Genomic DNA, 23,589 nt, shown 5'->3' with positions numbered 1-23,589 from the left:
TATATTATATACACAGTCTGCAATATAAAAAGAAATGAAAAATAATCGTTAATTAATTCTTAATTGTAGTTTATTCTTAATCGTTAATTTGATGATGATGATGATGATGATGATGATGATGATGATGATGATGATGATGATGATGATGATGATGATGATGATGATGATGGTTCAATTACGAAATAAATAGTGTAAAAACTAATATTGAAATTGGTGTGACTTTTACATGCCGGCTATAACGACTATAAAGACTAAAAATCAGCTTTTCGATGTTAAATGCTTTAAAAACTGAGCGATTTTCCTACCAGAGCCAGAACATCTGACGTAATAGATTCAACCTATACTTAACCCTTCTTTTCTTGTAACAAACGAATTGTAATTTTGTAGGATTTTTATCTGATTGTAATTTCACTTTAGAAAAAAAATGTTATGTAAAAGTACTCTAAAAAGTCGAAGTGAAGTACGTTTAAATGAGGTAAGAACTTAAGAACCTCAATTTTGTTGTTTCAATTGTTGTTCTGACGTTATGCAACAGTTTAGGTTTGAATAAAGAATTGCAAAATATTTAAATGAATCCAATAAGTTTTTTAAGTAGCGAAGAAACTTGTAACAGATTGAAATCTTACTGAGAGACCGATTTTGAAACCGCAATAACAATTGCGAAAGAAAGTTCCCCTTGCCCTAAAGTAAATCAATATTCCAAGAGACAAGTGCCCCAAAAATAAAAACAACTAACTTACAGTATTAGTATAGCAAAAAAAAAAAAAAACACACACAAAGCCGGTGAAGTCAAGGATGCTTATGAATATGTAAAGAGAAATCGATGACTTTTTTTAGATACAACATTGCTCTTCGAAAACTTCAAAACCCTGTTGGATAGGAAAAGAGGATTTTCAAAGCTAAAATTCATTAAGGCTTATCCTGCACTCAACAATACTTCAAGAAAAGCTCACTGTCTATTTTGTCAGCTTGATATGATTGCTACAATTTTTCTGTTAAAGCACGCAAGGTTTACATGTTCATTTTTGTAAACATTTTTATTCATTACTCTGGTTGGTTTTTGGTAGGTGTAAGCTGTTTTGATTCATAACAAAAGTTCTTTGAAAAAAAAAATTAATTCACGAGGTTAGAATTAATCTCCAATTTTAAACGTTGAGAGAAAGTTTTTGATTTTTTATTAAAAGTAAAAATTACTCAAAATTTCAGCTTTAATTTTTAAAGAAATAATAAATTTTGCTTTAAATAATTAATGTTTAAACATAAACTATTTAAAGCAAAAAAGTTTTTTAAAAAAAGTACTTTAAAAGTAATTATTTTTTACTAAAATTAATAACTCATTTTCTTCAAACTATTAAAATCCGAGATAGCACAGGATAATTTTAACCTCACGAATTGTAAAGAGCGATTGATGTAGCAAACAAAAATATTGTCTGCTTCGCAGTGCAGTGCAAAGCAGCACCCAGAATATGACGAAAATTTGAAATCAAGTAAACTCGCATACAGATAAGTTCAAGCTACAAATCCGATAACCAAAAATGAACGCATACGGATTGAAAGATGTCATTAGCTGGAAAAGTGACTTCGGTGCTAAATACAAAAAACACTATGAAAAAAACTCGATGAAAATCATGATCTCTCCGTAAACAAAGTTAATGATTCAACATCAACAAAGCCTCTATCACCAATAAGGCTTTGTGTCCTTGCCTTGAGCCTTCATACCCAAAGGTTGGGCTGTAAGTATTTAAGTAAATTACTTTAAAATTTTTCTTTAAAAAACAATATAGCTAGATATATTTGCAATACAAAAGATACAAAAATATTGTAAAAAGAATGTAAAAAATATAATAAAAATTTACCAAAAAATTATAAAGCTACAAAAATATTAACAAAAGTATCAGCTCGCCAAATCCACGTTGTCATCACAAGTTGAATAAGAAACATTCTTTTGTTTATTTATGAGGTTCGTTTTATCATCATCGATATCTTCGACGGGAAGGTTATTCCATGGTTGCACGTTGCCAGATAAAAATACGCAGAAAAACATTCCTCCAAATACGCAAACAACTGCTGCGATTAAAAATACTTTTCTATACTGTAGAACAGATGGCTGTAAACGAAAAAATAATAAATTATTTTTTTGTTATTGCTGTTACAGCTGGTACTACCCTACTCAAACAAAGAAAAGAGGCAATGATCAACTATATCCGTACATTTAAAGAAAAGAAAAAAAGAAACATTGCAATTAGTAAAATCTGACACAATAAAACTGACATTGTTATTAGTAAAAATTGACATTATTATTAATATAAACTCACATTATGGTTAATGAAAATCCCTGTGACTAAAGGACTGAAACAACCCGCCAACGTTCCCACGGTGTTTGAAATACCCATTAAAAATGCTCCGAATCTTGGACTTATATCCAAATGGTTTACTAAGAAACTACTGTTGGTTACTCCTATAAACATGTTTGTTAAAATCATGCAGGCAACCGACCAAGTTATATTGCTGCAGCTAGAATAACTTGCCAATACTAGGAACAATGCCGATAAATAGAAACCTAAAAATAGATAAGCATTAAACATACTCGCTTTTAATTTTAATTTTACGCGTCTATGTGTATTAAACTTTAGTTTAATACACACAGACGCGTAAAATTAATTGTTTTCAATTTTTTCACACGCTTTGACGGTTATAGACGCGTACAGTTAAATAGCGATTGATACATCGTTAATATTCTGGGGCCAATCCTATAAATATGACTTTTGCGTGAATTATTTCTATTTCAAAAGTAATTCCCGAATTTGAAAAATATGAATTTAACAAAAAAAACTAGGGTTGTTCGCACACCTAATATAAATCGACACTTATCGTAGTTTTCTAAATTCAACAGAAATTTTGCGACAAGTAGTTATTTGTTTTTTATATTTGTATTTTATGTATGAACAATATGGCCATGCACTTCCATTTGAATACAAAGAAACAGCAATACATTGTTACTTTTATGAAAACAGCAGATATATTACGCCCGTATTTAAAAGGACTTTTTTTTAAGTAACGGCAATTAGAGGGTTCTCAAGCAAGTTTTGCAACATTTGAAAGGATGACGTAAAAGTTTATTTCTAAATTGAACTTAATTAGGTAAATAAAACATGAATAATTTTTAACATTGATGATGATGTTACATTTGTAATTTTTGAATGTACGATAAATATGAACTAAAAATTTTTGAATGTACGATAAATATGAACTAAATATTTTTGAATGTACGATAAATATGAACTAAAAATTTTTGAATGTACGATAAATATGAACTAAAAATTTTTGAATGTACGATAAATATGAACTAAATATTTTTGAATGTACGATAAATATGAACTAAAAATTTTTGAATGTACGATAAATATGAACTAAAAATTTTTGAATGTACGATAAATATGAACTAAAAATATGTGATTCTCATACTTATCGTGTCCAATCAATGATCCATTTTATGCCCTTTTACTATTAAAACAAAAATGAATAATGTATCTAAAAATGGCACGACAAAAAAATAAAACGAAAACTAGTAGCTGAAAACAAAGACTTTAATATACAGATAGTTAATTACGAGATGCTATTGATGCTGTTAATGTTTGTGTACGCAGCAAGCAGAACATTTGGAAAGTTTTTCAATTGAACTTAGCAAGTTTTGCTGTAAAAATGGAATATTTCTTGTTGATTTGTTCCCTAATGCAACACATATCTTGCAGCCACTCGATCTAGCTGTTCAAAACAAAAATGTTACAAATCCAATAATCTTTCATTTGAAACCATGAGTACATAATCAGATACAAAAGCAGATTTTACAGTATACGATAAGTGTCAACACTATATACGATAAGGGTGAAACACATACGATAAGATTAGAAAACTGTGTTTTAAAAGTTTGATTAAAATTAGTACATAAATGATTTACGTTTCAGAGTGAGAACAATTTTAAACAAATCCTTAAAATATTATGTTTATGGTTGCAAAAATTTATTTCTAATGCTTTTGTACTTTTTTTAGTTATATAACATATACTAGACTCGAACGAAACGACCCTACGGTGGGAAACGGCCCTACGGTGGGAAACGGCCCTACGCCAAATTTTAATCGTTATGTGAGCGAAAATTCAAGTTTCGTAACGTTCAAATTTTTTTTTTAGAATAACAATTGCATAAAAAGTTTGATAAATTTTTGCTGTCGGAAACATGGAAATCTATTCATCTGATGAAAACATTCATTAGGTAGTTGGATTAACAGATCCTCCTCATTTTCATTTTTTGACAAGTAAAAAAAACAACAACAGATTTTAGACATGAAGCAATGAGAAACGCCACAAAAAAAGTTCGACAAAATAGCGGTCGCAAAGACATCTTTAAAAAAATTTGAATAATTTGTTTTTTATTTTTGTGAAAAGTTACTTTAAATTAAGTTTTTGTGAATCAGGGATTTTTTATTTAAATTTTCATGTTGTTGATTTAATGAAAATGAATTCTAAAGATAAACCTAATATTCATAATATCAACTTTTGTTTGTCTGGCATTCATAATGTTAACTTTTGTTTGTATGGCATTCATAATACCAACTTTTGTTTGTCTGTTTAATGAGACAAGTCAAATGTCGGCTGATATTTTTAAACAAAATTTTTTACATTACAGATATACACACAAAAAAAAAAAAAAAAAAAAAAAAAGACCCAAATGGGGCAAAATATTTGTATTTGCATTGCACATAAGTTAAAACTCAATTACCTCATATCTACTTTAAATAACAAATACAACTTAATCAAATATACTTTGAACTTTTTAACTTTCTAACTTTGTAGTTTTGTTGAGGACTCATTTATCTTTTAAAACTACCGAATTTGTCTTCCAGCGTATTCAATCTATGCACTAGCAATTTTTGGCTCAAAGATTGACCATATTAACTCACAAGGTCCGTTGGAATGACCGAAGGATGATTAATGATACTTTGATAGCACCATTTCTATGAGATCCACATATTGAATATCCACATATGAAGATTCACATATTGAATATCCACATATAAAGATCCACAATATGTTTAAATAGATTTATATACGCAACTGTGCTAAAAGATATTTGGGAATTTTAACAAAAAAATTATTACACAATTGAAACTGACTTTTGTTTTAGAGATATCACACAAGCTAGTAATTGGCTGGTAGTTGCAGATGGATTTTTCATAACCTTCGTGACAATGTAGATGACCTGAAGGTTACCTACAATAGGCAAAGTGTGGTTCCCATTGCTTAAGACCAACCTCCAGGAATTCTGTAAGAGGTTGTTTGCTAACAACTTTTTCAAACCTGTTTAAATTTGTGGTTGGAAAAAAATACTCTTTTAAAAAATACAAAACTTGATTTTAACTTAAAAATTTTTTTGCAGCTTATTCAATATGAATGTTTTGAAAATTCACAATTGTGGCACTCAAATTGATGGATGTGATGGTAATTGATGGATGTGATGGTAATTGATAATGTGATGGTAATTGATAATGTGATGGTAATTGATAATGTGATGGTAATTGATGGATGTGATGGTAATTGATAATGTGATGGTAATTGATAATGTGATGGTAATTGATAATGTGATGGTAATTGATGGATGTGATGGTTTATAAAATGACAATTTTTTTTTTTTTCAGTAAAAGTTAACATCATATTGTAAATTGCATTAAAAATGTTTATTCCTTTCCGTTTAATAAATTTTTTAAGTTTGCATAAAGTATTTTTATTACTTTTATGTCAAATCATTCAATGCAACTGAGCAGGAGTGTACTCTTGACTGCAACTGACATCAAAAACTAAAAAAAGTCTAAGTGTATTGTGGTTTCACTAATTTTGACACCTAACAAGTCATGAGCCATATTTGAGTTTCTCTCATTTGTCCCTGTTTTTTGCTTTTGATTCTGAAAGAATTTTTTTTTCTTCTTGCTCTTGACAAAGTTCTTCTTTAATTAAAATAGATGGGGCACCAAATCGATGGGGCCTTTTAGACAATTACTCATACTCCTTTTTTGTTCCAACTGATTTTGTAAATGCGCACTTCAACTGAGTTTGTGCTGGTGTTGAAATCTTCACTGATCTTGATGATGTTATCTGATAATCAACTATTTAAAGACATTTACATTTATGCACTGAAAATTAAAATACATTTTTAGTTTAAGGTTTTTTAATTTGAACTTAATCAAAAACAATTATTTACATGCAAAAAAATTTCAAATTTAGTTAACTTAAGAAAGAAAATCTTTGTGTTTTTCTGTGCAATTAAACACTGGCTCCTGGATAGTTAACTTTGTTATAGCAAAGGAGTTCTGAACCCATACCAGCATTACAATACAAATATTAATCTAAATTGGTTGCCAAGTTCATGGCAGATGTAAAAGATATTTAATGGTTACTGGTGTTTTTCATAAATACAACTTTGATTTTTGTGGAGTGACAGAGATAACAAAATCTGGGCAAGATGTACAATCAGATGAAAAATATCAAACCCAATATGAAAGAGGTAACACTTGATGTAAATAGCATTGATATCATTATATGAAGTGCTTATGACATTTAGTTTTGTTCTGAGTATATGTGTTTTTAATCAAAATTTTAGAATTGAATGGCAAGACCACATTACTTATATAAAATTAGAGTATATAAAAAAAATACACATAAAAACACCTCCATCGTATCTAAATTAAATTTTTAAATTTTTTTCTTTTTTACCATTTTGAAATGTGAAATATCTGAAAATAATGAAGTATCTTTGAGAATTTTTTGGTGTAGAAAAACCAAATTTTTTAAAAATGAACTCATGCTGTAGGAAAGTATTTTATGAAAAATGTTGTTGCACAAAAATAAAGTCAAAATTTTCCCAGTAATATAAATTAAGAGGTAAAAATTTTCTACCTAGAGATGACATAATTCTGCGAGTAGTTGCTGTGGAGAATCGTGTTCTTTGAAGAAAATCACTAAACATAGATGAAACTTGAAGCCCAATAAAGGTAGCAATTATTGGTAAAGCTGACAACATTCCATTCTAAATAATCCAAAAATTCAACAAATAAAACCTTAAAAAGTTAAGATATATTTATACACATTACAAAAAGGTACTTTCAAAAAATAAAGAATTTAGGTTTCTTTTATTGTATTTTAATGGAATCTTAGATGGTGACTAAAGATCCGTCCACACACTTTTTTTTTCAACCAATCCAAGTCTTTTCCAGATTGCCTCTATTGTTCGAGAATTGTCTCTACTGTTATTTTTACTTCAAACATTTAAAAATATTTAAATGGAAATTGCCTAACTCTTTTTCCAATCTACAATAGGTTCAATCTGATTCAAATCTGGCCAAAGCAAATTTATTTCAATTTCTTCATCTTGCAGTGATTCATTAAAACTAAAGCAGCACAAAATACCAATACTCAAACCACCTTGCAGCCTTGGTGTGACAAGCTAGACTTTTCAGATTTAAATCTTTTCACATGAAATATTTTTTCCAACAAAAATAACTTCTGCTTTCTATGGGCCTAGCAATTCACTTCTTTGGCTTCCATTTTTCCATGGACCAAGCATTTTTTTTCTTTATAGCAACTTAATCTATAAGCCCATCTCTGAGAGCCATCACTGGGTTTTAATGGCTTTTAACATGCACCAATTTTTTACCTAAGTAAGATGGTTCCTAATATATTCTTATGAAAGTTTTTTTTAAGGTTTTTTAAAAAGCTTTTTGTTTGCTCAGATTAACTTAATTGAAAAAATAAGAGTGTTGTCACATCCTGTGTTTTTTTGGGTGATTTCCAGACTGGGATGAAGTTGATTGCTATCTTAATGCAAGCATTTTCAGCTTTTTTGATGGAACTTTTAGGGAAAAAAACCTACTATCAGCTATTTAATTATTACAATTACTTATTTTTGACCCATTTCTTTGTACCCTTATTTTCTCAGATTCTCATTACAATCCTTATAATGTGAACTTGCTAGCATTACCATTTTTGTAAACCTTTTTGTAAAAAAGTAGAAAATTAACTACACTTAACCGCAAAATAAACGCACCATTTAAAAATTCCATCTTATTTTGAAAAATATTATATATTTCCCAGATATATCAATTACAAAGATGATGATGTTTATTTCTACATCTTCGTAGGTTTTATTTTCGTTTCCACAAAACTTAAGTCGTGATGAATGTGTTGCAATTGTTGCCCAATGAAGGATTAACAAATCACGAACTTTGTAGAAGATTTAGAGTGTTTCATTCAACAGTTGGTAGGTTCTACAAAGGTTTGTAGAGACCAGTGATCACGCTAGACAACTTGGCCAAGGCAGACCACGAGCTATCAATGCTGTGGAGGACTGATTTTTTATTCTCTAAATACAACTTGCTTAGGTTCATGGAACTGCTGTTAGCCAAGATACCATAAGAAGAAGAGTTCCTACTTTAAATTTAAGACCTTGGGCAGCAGCTAATGGTCCCATATTGTCTGTAGACCACTGAAGAAACAGACTGGCTTTTGCAAGGAAGCATATGAATTGGGAAATACATGATTGGGGAAAGGTCTTATTTACAGATAAGTCAAGGTTTTGCCTTGTAAGTTTTGATTGCCACCCAAGAGTGTACAGAAGACCAAATGAAAGATATTTTGCTTACAACATTCAAGAAATCACTTTACATGGAGGCGGCTCATTGATGGTATGGGGCAGAATATCTTTAACAGCTCACATAGAGCTTTTCATTGTTGATGGTGGATGTCTGACTATTCAACAATACATAGCAGACATTTTAGAACCTTTTGTGGTACCTTTTGCACTGTACATTGGAGATAGATTCCTTCTTATGCAGGATAATGCTAGACCACATACAGCACATGTTGTTACTGAATACTTAAATAATGTTAATATTCAAGTTTTGGAGTGGCCAGCTTGCAGTCCAGATATTAACTCAATAGAACATCTTTGGGACATAATGGGACGCCGTATTAGAAGCCAACATTCACCACCTAACAGCCTAGACAACCTGCGACAAAGTCTTATCCACATGTGGGAAGATATCCCTATATATCCCTATATCCCTAAAATAATAATCATTTTACTTCATTTTGTTGAATGAACCATATTTTTGGTGTTAGTTTTTTTCTCACCATCCTCAAAGTCAATTTTATTATTATCATCGAAATAATTGTATTCATGTGTTCTATTCTTAATATGCTTGTCAAAATATATGATAATATTGACGACAATTAAAATAAATAGAAATGTATAAATGGTGCATTAATTTTGTAGTTAAGTGTATAAAGTAGATAAAGTAACTGTATCATTCTATTATAGGCTTTCCAATTCTGATCCAGTTACCTTAAGTTGACATGTTTTTAATGTTTTCTTGGGTGTTGGAAATTAAAAGGATTAAAACTTGACTATACTGACAGTATGTAAGTTTATGTTAAGAAAGAATAACCTTAAGTCAGATTTTCATTCTCTAACCTTAATTTTTTACAGTAGACATCATTACCAGCTAGTTTAAAAAGAGGATTGGAAACCAATTTCAAACTTTATGCATCAAATTTTTTTATATTTAACACTACATTATCTGCTACATCTTTTAATATGCTGAATTAGTGAATTTACTAGTAACATATAAGATGTAGAGAAATGTATTTCCAGTTTGAAAAAAAAAAAAAAAAAAAAAAAATTACACATCTATAGGTGTTAAAGATTTTATGATGATTTGAAAAAGTCAAAAAAATCTTTATGAGCCTACTTTAAAATCAATTTAACTAAATGATTAGCTTTCTGTAAATATAATTTAAGAATTATTTATATTTATACAGAACTTATCATTTTTACAACAGATTCAAAATCTAAGTTGAATATCTTACTTTTTTAACATCAAAATCAAGTACATCTCTGAAATAAGATGGTAAGTCAGTAAGGATCAAATACCATATCCAATTGTTTGCGAAATGAGCCACAGTAATTGCCCAAACATGAACTGAAGTAAATATTGAAAACCATGGAATTTTTGGAACCTAAAAAGAGAAGCTGTAGATGCTAGGCAAGAATAGAATGATGCAGGTACAATATGCATGTATGGTTATAGGATTTCTGAGGTGTATATGTTATACACCTCAGAAATCCTATAACCATACATGCTTTACATTATTGAATTCATATTGTTGGAATTGATTACCCACAAATGAAATTTAATTTGCTTGACTCAGTCTATCTACTTGAGAATGATAATAACTGGTATTTTGGAAAAACATTGTCAAGAGTTTATGAAAAATTGATGTGGTTATTAAAAGTTAGAAGGTTTCCTTTCAGCAAATACTCAACTTGCATCAACTGCAAGTAAAGAATTTAGATAACAAAACATTGGTGCTAGAAGAACACCTAAATAACAAACCTTGGTGTTAGAAGAACACTTAAATAAGCTTTCTTGAAGAAATTTCTTTTCACATTCACTAATGTAAGGATGCTCACCAGGGTTATCAAATACCAAAAATGACCACAAAACAACTATGATAATGCCAAGGACTCCTAAAATAAAGATAATAAAGTAACAAAAAAATTGGTTTAAGAAACTTGGAAAAATTTAAAGCTCACTGTGAACTAGAAAGATACAGTCAGGTTTTAAGCAATCCCTCTTAATTTTAGTCTTTATTATTTGTTTAGTATGGGTGTATATTGGTCAAAACATCTTTGAAAATAAAATCATGTGTTAAAATGTTAGAGATGATTATTAAAAACTTGAGCTTAAAAAGTCAGTAAAAAATCTTTAAAAAAATCAGTAAAAATCAGTAAAAAATCTTAAAAAATCAGTAAAAGCATCTTGTTATTAACTTTGAAACATTGAAACTAAGTCCAAGAAAACAGTTGATGAAAATTTTTTATGAAATATTTTATTTTTGTCTTGCAGTCCTTTTGTTTTTTGAAAATATCTTTCTACTTTCTCCTGCTGCTCATTATTAATATCTAATGAACTTAAAATAGAGAAACACAAAAAAAATCCTCACCTAGCTAGAGAATTTGAATGTTGCAATTTTTATACACAACTAACCTTTTATTACAATAAAAAGTTTACCTATTTTAAAAAAAAAACTTAAAACAGAGACCTTTAGATCGTAAATAAATAAAAAAACTTATGGAAAAATTGTGAAATACCAAAAAAATAGAACACAGAAGGCCAACCGCCAAGAGATGTTGAAGAAATGAGGAAGCCAGATATAAAAATAGACAGTACCGTTCCTGTGTAAATTCCTAAGATATAAAAAGTAAAGATTACTTAACATTATTTAGTCATAGTGCTAATACTAAGACTTTTCTATAAATTTAGATTTTAAAACAAGATGTTTATTATTAAAATTGAAATAATAACAATAACAATAATACTAACAACAACAACAACAACAACAACAACAACAATAACAACAACACCAACAACAACAACAATAACAACAACAACAACAATAACAACAAGAATAACAACAACAACAACAACAACAACAACAAAACTTACCTCCAAAAGCGTAGCCAATAAATCTGGTTCTGTCACCTGGTGGTGACCATTGAGAAATTAAATAGTGTATAGAAGGAAATGAAACACCCTTTATTAAAACAAAACAAAAAAAAAAGAATTAAATGACAAGACTCAGCATTTTTAATTATTAAGAGTACTAAGTATTAAGTACTAAGTATTAAGAATACTAAGTATTAAGTACTAAGTATTAAAAGTACTAAGTAAATTTGCCTGTGAAAAGCCACTTAAAACTCTAACAGCAACAAGAAGATAAAGATTGGTTCTTGCAACAGTTGGTGTCAGCAATGACAGAATTGATGTTACAAGCAGTCCTATTCCAAAAACATACTTTGCACCAAATTTATTTGTTATTATGCCACTTGGAAGTTGCATAAAAAGATATCCATAAAAGAATGATGATAAAATAAGTCCTAAAAATAAAATTTTTTTAGATTTACAATTAGAGACATTTTATCTACAACTGAAATTCTCAATCAGTTGTATGTTAATGATCATAGAAAACTTTTATTATCATCCATGTATAGTAAACAAGTATAGTAAACAGAACTCTCTGATCAAGTAACTACTTTTTTTTTTTTTTCCTAACCACTCCTAAACACTTATACCATAGTAAAAAATCTATTTATAATAATTCATAAAACCAAAGATTCCATTTACTGTGTAATACTAAACGTTATTAACTCTTAAATTCAACTCATGTAACAGTTTTGTATTTTATGCCAACTTTATCTGAGAAAAAAAAAAGTAAAATAAATCACCTTAAAAATTTCTTATAATATATAAACTAAATTACAAAAGGCAAAACTTTTGAGAAAAGAAATGAAAATGAATTTTTTGAATTGCCAATACTTCCTTAACATTTAACAGATTTCTTATTTACTTTCAAATGAAATCCTTAATTCAAATGAAATGAAATCAAAGTTGTAAGACTTAGGGTGTTTTTTTATTTGTTTTTTTTTTGTTGTTGTTGTTGTTGTTTTTTTTTTTTTTAATACATTTTTCATTTATTTTTATTACCTTGCTGACTTTCAGACCAAGTAAATTCTCCACGATCCTTAAAATTAAATAAAAGTTGTTTATTGTATGTTTATTTATTGTATGAAAAAACTGAAAAGAAATTAACTTTCTTCAATACTTTGTTAAAATTATTCTTGATTTTTTAGAATTATCCTTGAATTTTTCTACCATTTTAGAGAATGATAATCTAAAAAAAATAAAATATATCTTACATGCCTTGTTTCATTTTTAGGGATACCACTATTACAATCATGATTAATAACTTGATTGTGCATTTTAGATGGCTTCACCATAGCAACCATTGCAACACTTATATTTGCTCTCATTGTATACATAATAAACATTCCAAGATGTGCCATAACTGCAAATATATATCTTCGAGGAAAGTAAGTTGCCATACTTTTAATTTCTATCTAAAAAATTGTCACTCAAAAAATAATTGTTTTTAAGTAACTAACTCTTACATACTGATTAAATATAGATTTTCAAAAAATTCATTTGCAGTTTGTTGTTAAACTTTGAAAATCATTTATAAAACCCTTAATATTCTTCCCTACCTACGTTATCAGTTGTTTTTAGCTTTAAGTTTGTAATGCAGCTGCAACATTTTGTTTCTCAAAAAATACTATTGTAAAGTTTTTTTTACATATTCATTTATTGGTACATTACTCAATCTTTTCATACATATTCATTTATTGGTATGTAGTGCAGTTTTTTGTAGTGGTTTTTAAAGTCTTTTGGAATTAGTAAAAAACTGAAAGAGAAATGAAATTCAAATACACAATATTTCTAAATTATCATTATTAAAAACTGTCTATAATTGTACTTGGATTGCTTTAGAAAAAGAATTTCTCTCAAAGAATTTTAAAATGTGTTACTTATCCTAGAGAAATAATTATAAAGACCATTTATTTTTACATCCTAATGGGAGTAATGGCTTAAGAGTCAAATAGTAAAAGTTAATTTGTGGGCTTTCTTTTTGTTTTAAAGCTTAGTATAAGTAGACCTCTACATGTGGAGGTTTATATATCTGTACAGACGTTAAAGTACTATTAGCTACTAAGAAAATCACTTATAACCTCTTTAACTTAATTATTTTTCTAATACTTTTAGAAATACAATCAAACATCTAGTGTTACATTTTATTAATTTTGTTTCATTATTAATAAGACCTTACTTTTTTTAAACTAGGAGAAAAGTAATTTGTTTGCAATTTTAAGTCGGAGTGTAAACAATATATATTTTTTTTTTTCAAAAAAAAAAAAAAAATTTAAAAGCTATAGAAAAAAAATTGTAATGCAACTTTGTAGCTACATTTATAGTATTTTTTTTTTCTTTTCCCTCTTTCTCTTATTCAAGATTTAGGGAATTTTTCAGAAAATAAATAAAACTTTCTTTAAAAATTATTCCAAATTTTTGTTCTCTTATTTCTAAAGAAGAGGGGAAAAAAATGCTTATTTTAAGCTGCACAAGATGCTTTTGTGATAGATTTAAAAAACAAAATCTTTCAAAAAATGTCATAAGCATAGTGTGATTCAAAACGTTATATACAAATTTTTGGCTGTTAATCATCAATACGTAAAGCCAAAAAATTGACCAACTTTGCAATTCTGCCACTTTAAATTTTCAGAAGCAAACCTCGCACACATATTCAAAACACTTAGTAAAATAAAAACTTATTATGGGAATGGTTCGAATTTCAAGGTAAATAAGAAAAACAGCAGTGGCGACAAAAAGATTTCTTATTATTTCATTTTTTGTTACTAAGAATAACATAAGTAATATATTACGGCAAATATTTGACGCGCCAAACTTAATAAAATTTCTACACCTAGGTAAAAAAGCTGAATAGAAATGCTTTATTATTTTAGTTAATTGAAGAACATGTTTATACGAATAAGATTACAAATCTTTTCCAATTAAAGTTAGCATAATTCTCAATTGGTTGAAGTGTGTGGTTTTTTCGTATTGGTTGAAAATCTACTTTAAGCGATTTATTGAAGTTTGTGATATTTTTATAATGATGAAGTTGTGTTATTTTTTGCGATAAAATTATTTAGCGAATCAGTTAGAAAATATATAAAACTCCGAGGGTGTTGCAATTCACCTTTTATGAATAAAATCTTCTAAGTAATAGTTGTATTGCATTAAAAAGTTACAAATTATGTCATTATATAACGTCTCACATATTTGTCTTTGTGACCGACGTGCAAAAGTTGTCTGCGTTCATCACGTCCCCAGCACATTTTACCCTGAAACTAACAAAACACGTCCTAGCTCTAACTTCTCCTTAGTTATTCACCATAATTATACTTTTTTATTTACCTCGTGAGTTTGTAAAATTTTACGTATGAAAGAGTTTCTTTTTATTGTTATAGGCTTTCATCCCATCTTCTCCTTTTTCTCCACTCTCTCTCTCTATACACTCTCTACTCTCTACATTTCATTCTAAGGTTTCTTAATCCTTTTTTTTCTAAAGTTTTGATATTTTTATTGGTTACTTTCTTAAAAAACTCATATTTACATTTTTGCTCAGTAATTTAATCTAATAATTTTTTTCTCACTAAGAACGCAAGGAGGCGCGTTTAACTCATAGCAATGCGAGACTTTCAGCAGGAAAGGGATGTTGGCAAGCACAGTTCAACTAAAAAAGTTAATTTTTACTTAAGTAATTATGAATAACTTACTTGCTTTCTTTTATAATTTTTAAAGTTGATAAACAAACAATAATCCGACTTTGCAGAACGTCCAGAAATATTGACCTTGCATAAAAATACTAGGTAACCTAAACTCAACAAAAATATAAACAATGCGAAACGAGCAGAGAAAGTCAAATAACAAATATAGTGTTTTGTCTCCCATTTGACTTCTACTCGCTGTTTCTAACAAGGAAGTGATGGGAACTGTCACGTTAAAAAAACTATTCGAGAATTGTTTCGCTAAGTGATAAGATAGCTTTGACCTAATAAGGCTATTCTCTGTTTTTGTTCGGACATTTTTTCAAAAGTTAAAAATATTTCGTTTATAAACTTATGGCTTCAGCCACTATTTCTTTTTCTTTCTTTTTTTTTTTTTTTTATTCCACTTCATAAAATCCAAGTCTCAAAGACATTCGTCTTACTGAATATTTCTTCTTCCCTAAATAATTCTTTTTTCCTGAATGGTTAACCAAATCCCAGAATCATAGGCAAAAGATTCAGGTTCAGCAAATTTATCATCAATCGTCAGCTTTTGAAAACACTAAAGGACCCAAAGCAATAATACAGATTGAACATACACCGTTATCTATTAATTGAGATCAAGAACATGTCTAATTTAAACATATCTTCAAGTCTAATTTAAACATATCTTCAAGTCTAATTTAAACATATCTTTATAAACGAAGAGGTTTAAGTAAGAAGCACCACGAAGCAGTATTCCGTATAAAGTTAAAATCCATTATTTCGCTTATTGCTTACAGAAGAATGATTTCCATCGCAAACAATAAGCAGAATGTTCTTACGTTAATTCAGCTGTAAAGATGTTCGTTCCGTGCACAAACAAAAACATAGTTGCATTCTCTTCAAAAAATTTATTTTTGAAGTAAACTAGCAAACAAGAAGGCGTTTCTTAAATCTATAAAAAAAAGTTTCTTTTTACCTAAAAACAAAAAAAGATCAGAAAAAAATGTCTCTTTTTTTAGCTACGGTTGAAATCATTCAAGAAAAATGTTTATTGTATGCCAGTTTATGTTTAATTTATGCTAATTAATGAGTATTAACTTGATGAAGTGGAAACAAGTGAAAGTGAAACATCAAGATGAGGTTTTTATAAAAACGCATGGCTCACGTGAAATATGATTTGTTGATTTATAACTGAACCACAAAATATCTTTGGAGACTCAGAAATAAAATGAATACAGGATATTGTACTTATTGTGTCGTGAAATTGTATTGTTAATCTTAATGTCAACTTTCGGCTGATTAAAAGCTTGTGATCGGCTTTTCTATTCTGTTAGTCAAGTTTTTAGACGAAACAGACATAGCATCAAAAAAAAAATCATACATTACAGCTATCATAGAGAGCAAACAATATGTTCTTTATAAACCAACTCTAAAACTGTCGTATCAAATATTCGTCGATATATTTTTGAATAAAGAACTTTTTTCAATCGTTAAATGTAAAAATGTGGCAGCTCACATCACTTTTTGTGTACGGAACGTAACTAATTACTTTGTTATTGTTGTTTTTCGCTTTTTATTGTTTTTATTGTTGTTTTCGCTTTTTATTGTTTTGAGAGTGAACAAAGTAGTATGATCAACGATTTTTCTTCGTTTATTTGATGGTCAACTTTATTATTTTATTACCTAAGTTTAACTTTTATCTTATTTAAAAGATTGCCTCAATCTTTTCTACTCCGCTTATTTCTACTATCCTTATTTCTACTCCACTCTTCTCTACTTCTTATTTCTTAGAAAAGCAAGTTGTTGTTAATTTGTACGCAGTTTTAATCTTTTAGTTCGATTGTATTAGATTTTTTTGCTTATGTTAAAAGTATGAAGATTATTATAAAAACATCTTATATTCTTAAGAAATTTTTATTAATGTATAGAGCTTTTGAGATCCGTGTAACACAGCACCAATGAGCGATCATGAGAATGTCTTTTATAGCCTTTTTACTAGCTAATTTTATGTTCTTTCGTGCATCCGGCAACATGCTCAGCTCAAAAAGAGCTCGTTTAAGAATAGAGGGAGACGTAATGATTGGTGGACTAGTGGCAATTCATGATGCTGGTGGTGTCAACAATTTACTTTGCAGCAGCAACATAAGTATGTTCGGTATTATGAGATTAGAAGCAATGCGTTATGCTATTGACAAGGTGCTAATTTTCTCTCTGAATTTGAAAATTAAAAATTAATAAAGGTAAATTAAAAGTTCAGATGATTATCATTTTTACTTAGTTCTATAAAGTTTTTATTTTTTTTTCAGATTAACAAAGATCCAAACCTATTATATGGTTTGAAGTTAGGCATTGAAATTCGTGATACTTGTGGCACGGAAACAATAGCATTGGATGAATCACTTCAGTTTGTAATTAGTAAAGTACCGGCTTGCGAAAATAACAACACTAAACCCTTTTATGGTGTGGTAGGAGATGGAATGAGCATGTCTACTGCTTCTGCAGCGAGTCTTTTATCGCTTTTCAAAGTACCTTTGGTAAGAAAATGCTAAAAAATTTTATTCGAAAACGCGCTAAACATTCTAAAATAGTGTCACAATGGATTTCTTTTAGTCTCACTTCAGCTCAAAGGGAACATTTCTATGGTAACTTATATTAAGAAGCAAATAAAACATTAGGCTAATTTCTGAAACATATATGCACATGCTCTGTTATGTATAATTAAACAGATAATACCACTTGAAAATTTTCATAATGAAAATTATTTGATTTTTTTTGTTTATAACTTTTTATTGGATTTACTAATATGCAAAGTGTTAACAACATATGAAACTTTAATTAATACAATTGTTTTGCATAAAGTTTTGAAAATCTTGTTCAATAAACGAGCTCCATTTAACGCGCTGACAAGTTTGGCTCTTTTTAGCAAATCCTGTGCTATATTTGTGATTATGGCTCTGATGTTTTGTGAACTGATCTAAAATTAAATTTTGGAGTTGTTAAATCCGATGACAGTTGATTTGTTTCGGGGTTAAAAAATTGTTTAATTATTTGTCTGTAGCGTGCGCCTTTGACTGTAACTGCATTACCTCCAGCATCTTCCAAAAATATCAATCCAACAATGAATTGGGTCTACTCTGCTCTATACAGTGAACTTACACTAAAGTAAAGGCTCTTAGTGGGTTTGTCGTGGACTTGCGATTCCTCAGAACCTAGAATTTTGTTTGTTTACTTTTCTATTCAGCTCAAAATTCTGAATCTTAACAGTTTTGAAGTAATTTTTTCATTCATTGGCAGGAGTACCGTTTGGGAAAGATGTTTTGATGTTCATCTCAGCTCTGAAGTTAGTTTGGAAGTTATTAGCAAAACAAATCAGATAGTGACTTTTGTAAACACCCTGTAATCTATTCCACACATAAGCTTTAATGAATGTTTATTTTCGCCACTTTTTTGCTTTAAGGTTTCTTTGGTAACACAATAATGCTGATTTGAGCCCCACTATGATGCTTTCCCTGAATTTTAAGCTCAAGATAATTGATTTGAACCTCAAGCTGCATTAGGGCAAATAACAGCACCAATTTGAGTGAATAAAAAAAATAAAGATATTGTGCCTTAAAAAATTCTGAAAGAGAGGCAGCAACCGAAAAACTACCGCACATCCATACAGCCATCCCTGAGCTTCAGAGTCTCGCTATAATAAGTTTACCCGAGCTTCGTTCATACTCTCAACGAGTCTGCTCCTAATCTATGATTTTGTGAAAACACCTTATACTAATTCCATTACTTGTAAGTCTGTTCTAGAAGATTAAACTCAGTTAAGGAAACCATTCAGAACTCATTTTTGTGCTTTTATTTCATGACAAAGTTTGTCCTTATATTGCTATGACTTTTTAATGCTTTTTCCAGAAGAACTTTAAATATTTTAAAACTGAAAGTATCTAAATAAAGTGATTGTCGAAGCTTTTCAGTTTATCACCTTCATTTTAACTTTTTAGGTGTCTTACGGCGCTACAAGTACTGAGTTATCCGACCAGTCTAAGTACAGCTTTTTACTTCGAACAGTACCTCCGGATTCCTATCAGTCTCTTGCTATGCTGGATTTTATTGTAGAAAAATTGAATTGGAGATCAGTGTACGGGCTGTACTCTACTGGCTCATATGGAGAACACGGCTTTGCATCATTTTCAAAGGCGACAGAAAATAGTTCTCTATGCATCGCGGATAAGAAAAAGATTCCCCCAGGTGCTTCTGTGTCTGATTTACAATTGATAATTAAAGACTTTTACAAAAAGCAACGAAACATTAAAGGGATTGTTTGTTACTGTGAGATTCCAGACGCAAAAAACATTGTTCAAGCAATAAAAGAAGAAAACCTCACTACACATTACCGGTTGATCGGCAGCGATAGTTGGTACCAAGTAAAATCCAACAATACAATCATATTTTCTCTTTTCTACAATAGCTCATATATTGAAGACTTCTATAACAACTGGTACTCTAGTCTCTCGCCCAACAATTTCACTGGCAAAGAAAACATTTGGTTCCAAAACTTTTGGGTTTCTGCTTGTCAAGAAAATGTCCGTCGCACAGGCTCAAAGTTTAATTGCAGTGACCCTAAAAATAGCACTTTTAAATTTTGTCTTAATTCTACCATTGAAGAAACTTGTCAAAGAGACGATGTTTTATCATACACTATTGATGCAGTTTATGCAATTGCACACGCAATACACAATGTCATTCAGAAGAATCACGGAGAAAATACGACATTATTTATGAATGAATCCATTAATGGACAAAAATTTTTTACTCAACTAAAAAATGTTTCTTTTTTTGGTAATACAGGATTGGTAAAGTTTCCAGTTGATGGGCATTACAACATTTATTGCAACTCAAAGGGGCATCTTAAACTAATTGGAATGTGGCATTCAAACCGTGAAAATGAAAGACTAACGATTTTTAACGAAACCGAATTCAATTTTAAAAACGATGGCTTTGAATTTAGTACGTGTCAGGACCAATGCAATGACGGATGGAAAAAAGTATATACTTCTTCAAAAAAATGCTGCTGGATATGTGAACAATGCAAGTTTAAAGAGTACTTAACAAGGGATGAATGTAAAATTTGCCCCGAAGGAAGCTTGCCAAATAGAACATTTGATGGTTGCACCGTTCTTCCTAGAAAACCTATTGATCTTACATGGTTTATCATAACAGCAGGATTGGCTGTCGGGGGTTTTGTAGCTACGTTTCTTACCATAATCACACTTTTAAGACATAATTCCACCCCTCTTGTTAGAGCTTCTGGGCGCGAAGTTACATATTTACTTTTAGTTAGCATTTTATTCTTGTATATTTTACCTATCTTTTTGTTAGTATCATTGACGCCCGACATGTGCAAAGTGTTTCGATTCGGATTGGGATTGTGCTTGTCCATATGTCATATATCTTTATTGATCAAGACAAACCGAATCGCAAGAATATTTTCAGGACGCCAAGATCTTTTGTTTCTAACTCCACATTGGCAACTTGTATTAACAGGCATTTTCCTTGTGCCACAATTATGCTTTTCGTTTTATGGTTTTTTTCAAAACGAATACAAACTAGATTATAACTATGAAAAACGTTATAGTGTTTTGAAATGTTATACAGAAACAAACGATTTTTACGCCACGGTTGCATACAATTTGGTGTTAGTATTCTTAACTACCTACTATGCTTTTAAAACTCGTAAAGTTCCTTCAAACTTTAACGAAGCACGTTATATTGGATTTGTCATGTACACAACTATTGTTACTTGGTTAGCATTTTTACCAATTTTTTTTGGTTCTTCAACTGAATATAAAACAATCGCAGTCATGTTAGACACAATAATTGTTTCAACAACTTTTTTAGTTGGACTTTACGGTGTGAAGATTTATATAATTAAATTTAGGCCAAATAAGAATAGAAGAATTCGTTCAGTAACATTTTTTCAGAGCAAATCAGAGTCTTCTAACGGAACTGTTGTAATTGAAGATTGTAAATAAAAAAAAAAATATGCAAATGTAAAACTTGTTTAAAGATAGTTCATTTTGTTTTTAAGTTTCCAACTTGGTTTAAAATTTAAAAATAACTCGGTGTAAAAACATTTAATTTGTTCAAGATAAATACAAGCTCAAGCTTCCATTTATAACAAGCCAAAATTAAGTATGAGTTAAAACTATTAGAATTAAATAAAAATTGCTTGTATAGATAAATAACCTGCTTGGTAGAGAAATTGCTTTCATAGATAAATAAAATGTTATGGTGAAGAAATTGCTTTCGGAGATGGAGGTAGCCACCAAAATATGTGTTTTCCAGTTAAATGAGAGGTTACTAACTCTCATTTAACTGGAAAGCACATATTTTTATAAAGAATACTGGGAATTTAGCAGTCTTACTTCTTTATTTATCTGATTCAAACAATGAGGTAGCTTTTCGAAGCCCCAGGGTACTACTCAAGGTAAGGTGGATGTTACTTTTTATTTCCATAACTCATATGTTTTCGATTTGACTGCCTAAATACTGTGAGGGTGGCGTTTTCTTTAATGTACTCATCTTAAGTATTCAATTTATTTTTCACGTTTAGGTTCTTATTTAGTTTAGCTAATGAAGGTAAGGGGAAAGGGAAGTTTGGGTTTAGTGTTATGTGGATTAGGTATATGGAGGTTGGGAACGAGGTTGATGGTCTGGGGAGTACTTGGTTAGGTAAGGGCGAGGTTTGGGAATAGTTTGGTTAGGAATGGGCTAGGTTTAATCTAAAAGGGCTAAACTTATAATTTCCGTCCTCAGTATATTCTATAATATAGTAAAACTCAACAAATGTTCTATTAATGTATAATGGTTAGCACTCTTACTCTTATAACTTTTATATAATACAAATAATTTTCTCTTACGCTTCTTGCAGTGTTCAATACTGTTTATATCAATTATTCCTCTTTCTTTTATATCTTCTTTTATTACAACTATGTCTTCTTTAATAAAATCTTCTGGTTATTCTCCAATAATTAATATTAAAATCTTCTACTTTTATTTAACTGCTTATAAAACTGCTTGTTCATCAAAGTACTCTTCTTATCACAAAAGTCTTTCTCTTCTTCAAAATCCACTTTAAACCTCTTAAAAACTCTTTTCTCTTAAATTTCTCTTTTAAATCTCTTCTTCTAAAGAGACGACCGTACTCATCAGTCGCTCTAATCTCTATCTCTCTCCAAATCTCTCAACTAACTCTAATCTTTTTCTAATTCTTCAAGGATCTCTTTTTTGAGCTTTTATAGTTTTTGCTTGTTTTCCTGTTGCGATATCTTTTCATTTATTTATATGGCAGGTTGATGAGTCTTCGTGTTTACGTCTTTTCTCAATTGTTTTTAACTTTTTCTTCTTTCCGTTTTATTGTTTACTTACGTGATAGATCGGTGAATCATCGTATATAAGTCTTTTCCCGGTCGTTGTTTTGACTTTTCTTATTGTTGCTTTATCATTTACGAGTCTTCGCGTTTACGTCTTTTCTCAGTTGTTTTTAACTTTTCTTCTAACGCTTTATCACTTATTTATGTGAAGAGTTGGTGAACCATCTTGTGTATATTTTTATCGATAGTCATTTTTATTTTAGTTCTCCCTCCTCACAATACTTGGAAAATGTGGATTTAAGTTACAATGATTTACCACTTTAGAGGAGGAAAGACGAAGCTAGTTTCTAGTCTGCTTTTTGACTATTTATCAAATATAACAGATCTATGCTGTCATAATGTTCAGACCGTTCCATCCTAAATTTAGTGAGGATCAACCTTTCTTAGAACATCAACACTTAATAGAAAACCAGTTTAAGTTTTAAAAAAAACCAGAATATTTAATTATGACCTCGTAACTGATTTGGCAAAAGATAAGCCAAAGTCTGTCACTTGCTTAAATCAGGTGGGTAATCTTTTTTTGTCGGTTCTTAGTTCAAAATCTATTGTCTTCAGTTTAGTATTCTTTTGAACTTCTAAAGAAAAAAGAATTTTAAAAAAAAGAGGTTTTTTACAAAATAAGCAGTTGTGAATACTGAGGAAAAGTGATAAAGTATTTCCCAAATAATTGAACAAAAACGTTAAGGCGCCATTCGAATTAGTGCCAAAAAATAAAGAACTTAAAAAATTCACTGCTATATTAAAAATATGAAACACAACCTTGCTGGAAGAAAAAAAAAAACCAAATGAAATGCTTTTGAGGTGCTGAATCTGTAAGTGACTTCCATTTTTCTTAATCTGCTTGAACCTTTTTTTGAACCTCTTAAGTTGCCAGACTAAAGCCTGATATAAGATTAACCCACAAAACT

General features: G+C 29.7%; 2 protein-coding genes across 10 annotated transcripts; one reads left to right on the top strand and one right to left on the bottom strand.

The window, feature by feature from the left end:
- Window positions 1-1,761: 1,761 nt before the first annotated feature.
- Window positions 1,762-22,477, bottom strand: LOC149888795 (sialin-like). 7 transcript variants are annotated; one of them, XM_090087378.1, is made up of 11 exons: window positions 22,169-22,477; window positions 12,811-13,007; window positions 12,595-12,631; window positions 11,788-11,987; window positions 11,557-11,644; window positions 11,202-11,297; window positions 10,444-10,577; window positions 9,917-10,066; window positions 6,950-7,079; window positions 2,316-2,560; window positions 1,762-2,107 (listed from the first exon to the last, which is right to left on the bottom strand). In XM_090087378.1, the coding sequence occupies exons 4-11, from the start codon at window positions 11,947-11,949 to the stop codon at window positions 1,895-1,897; spliced, it is 1,218 nt and encodes a 405-aa protein (XP_089943504.1). In that variant the 5' UTR covers window positions 11,950-11,987; window positions 12,595-12,631; window positions 12,811-13,007; window positions 22,169-22,477; the 3' UTR covers window positions 1,762-1,894. The 7 variants fall into 7 exon arrangements, with proteins under 7 accessions (XP_089943504.1, XP_089943501.1, XP_089943503.1 ...); XM_090087375.1 differs by having other exon boundaries at window positions 12,807-13,007; window positions 22,169-22,458; XM_090087377.1 differs by lacking the exon at window positions 22,169-22,477 and adding an exon at window positions 15,282-16,193.
- Window positions 15,168-21,335, top strand: LOC145189174 (metabotropic glutamate receptor 8-like). Of its 3 annotated transcripts, none has more exons than XM_090087369.1 (4): window positions 15,168-15,246; window positions 17,186-17,453; window positions 17,564-17,791; window positions 19,250-21,335. In XM_090087369.1, exons 2-4 carry the CDS (start codon window positions 17,226-17,228, stop codon window positions 21,278-21,280), a joined length of 2,487 nt encoding a protein of 828 aa, XP_089943495.1. In that variant the 5' UTR covers window positions 15,168-15,246; window positions 17,186-17,225; the 3' UTR covers window positions 21,281-21,335. The 3 variants fall into 3 exon arrangements, with proteins under 3 accessions (XP_089943495.1, XP_089943496.1, XP_079921875.2); XM_090087370.1 differs by lacking the exon at window positions 15,168-15,246 and adding an exon at window positions 16,554-16,785 and having other exon boundaries at window positions 17,186-17,403; XM_080065749.2 differs by lacking the exon at window positions 15,168-15,246 and adding an exon at window positions 16,554-16,785.
- Window positions 22,478-23,589: the final 1,112 nt, after the last annotated feature.

Source organism: Hydra viridissima, unplaced genomic scaffold, assembly GCF_058129835.1.
Source record: "Hydra viridissima isolate aposymbiotic clone 2 unplaced genomic scaffold, HvirCarnegie_v1 scaffold_5, whole genome shotgun sequence".
In the NCBI taxonomy this organism is placed as follows: Eukaryota; Metazoa; Cnidaria; class Hydrozoa; order Anthoathecata; family Hydridae; genus Hydra; species Hydra viridissima.
This window is presented reverse-complemented; position numbering and strand designations above follow the sequence as displayed.

What these genes read in the sequence shown, in the direction of transcription:
- LOC149888795 (XM_090087372.1), bottom strand. Translation starts at nt 14,840, where the DNA reads ATGTGCTGGGGACGTGATGAACGCAGACAACTTTTGCACGTCGGTCAC. An exon ending in AGTGTTCTTCTAACACCAAG is followed by an intron (nt 10,067 to 10,443) that starts GTTTGTTATTTA and finishes TTCTCTTTTTAG; the next exon opens with GTTCCAAAAATTCCATGGTT. An exon ending in GGATTTTCATTAACCATAAT is followed by an intron (nt 2,108 to 2,315) that starts GTGAGTTTATAT and finishes TTTCGTTTACAG; the next exon opens with CCATCTGTTCTACAGTATAG.
- LOC145189174 (XM_090087369.1), top strand. Translation starts at nt 17,226, where the DNA reads ATGAGAATGTCTTTTATAGCCTTTTTACTAGCTAATTTTATGTTCTTT. An exon ending in TGCGTTATGCTATTGACAAG is followed by an intron (nt 17,454 to 17,563) that starts GTGCTAATTTTC and finishes TTTTTTTTTCAG; the next exon opens with ATTAACAAAGATCCAAACCT. An exon ending in CGCTTTTCAAAGTACCTTTG is followed by an intron (nt 17,792 to 19,249) that starts GTAAGAAAATGC and finishes TTAACTTTTTAG; the next exon opens with GTGTCTTACGGCGCTACAAG.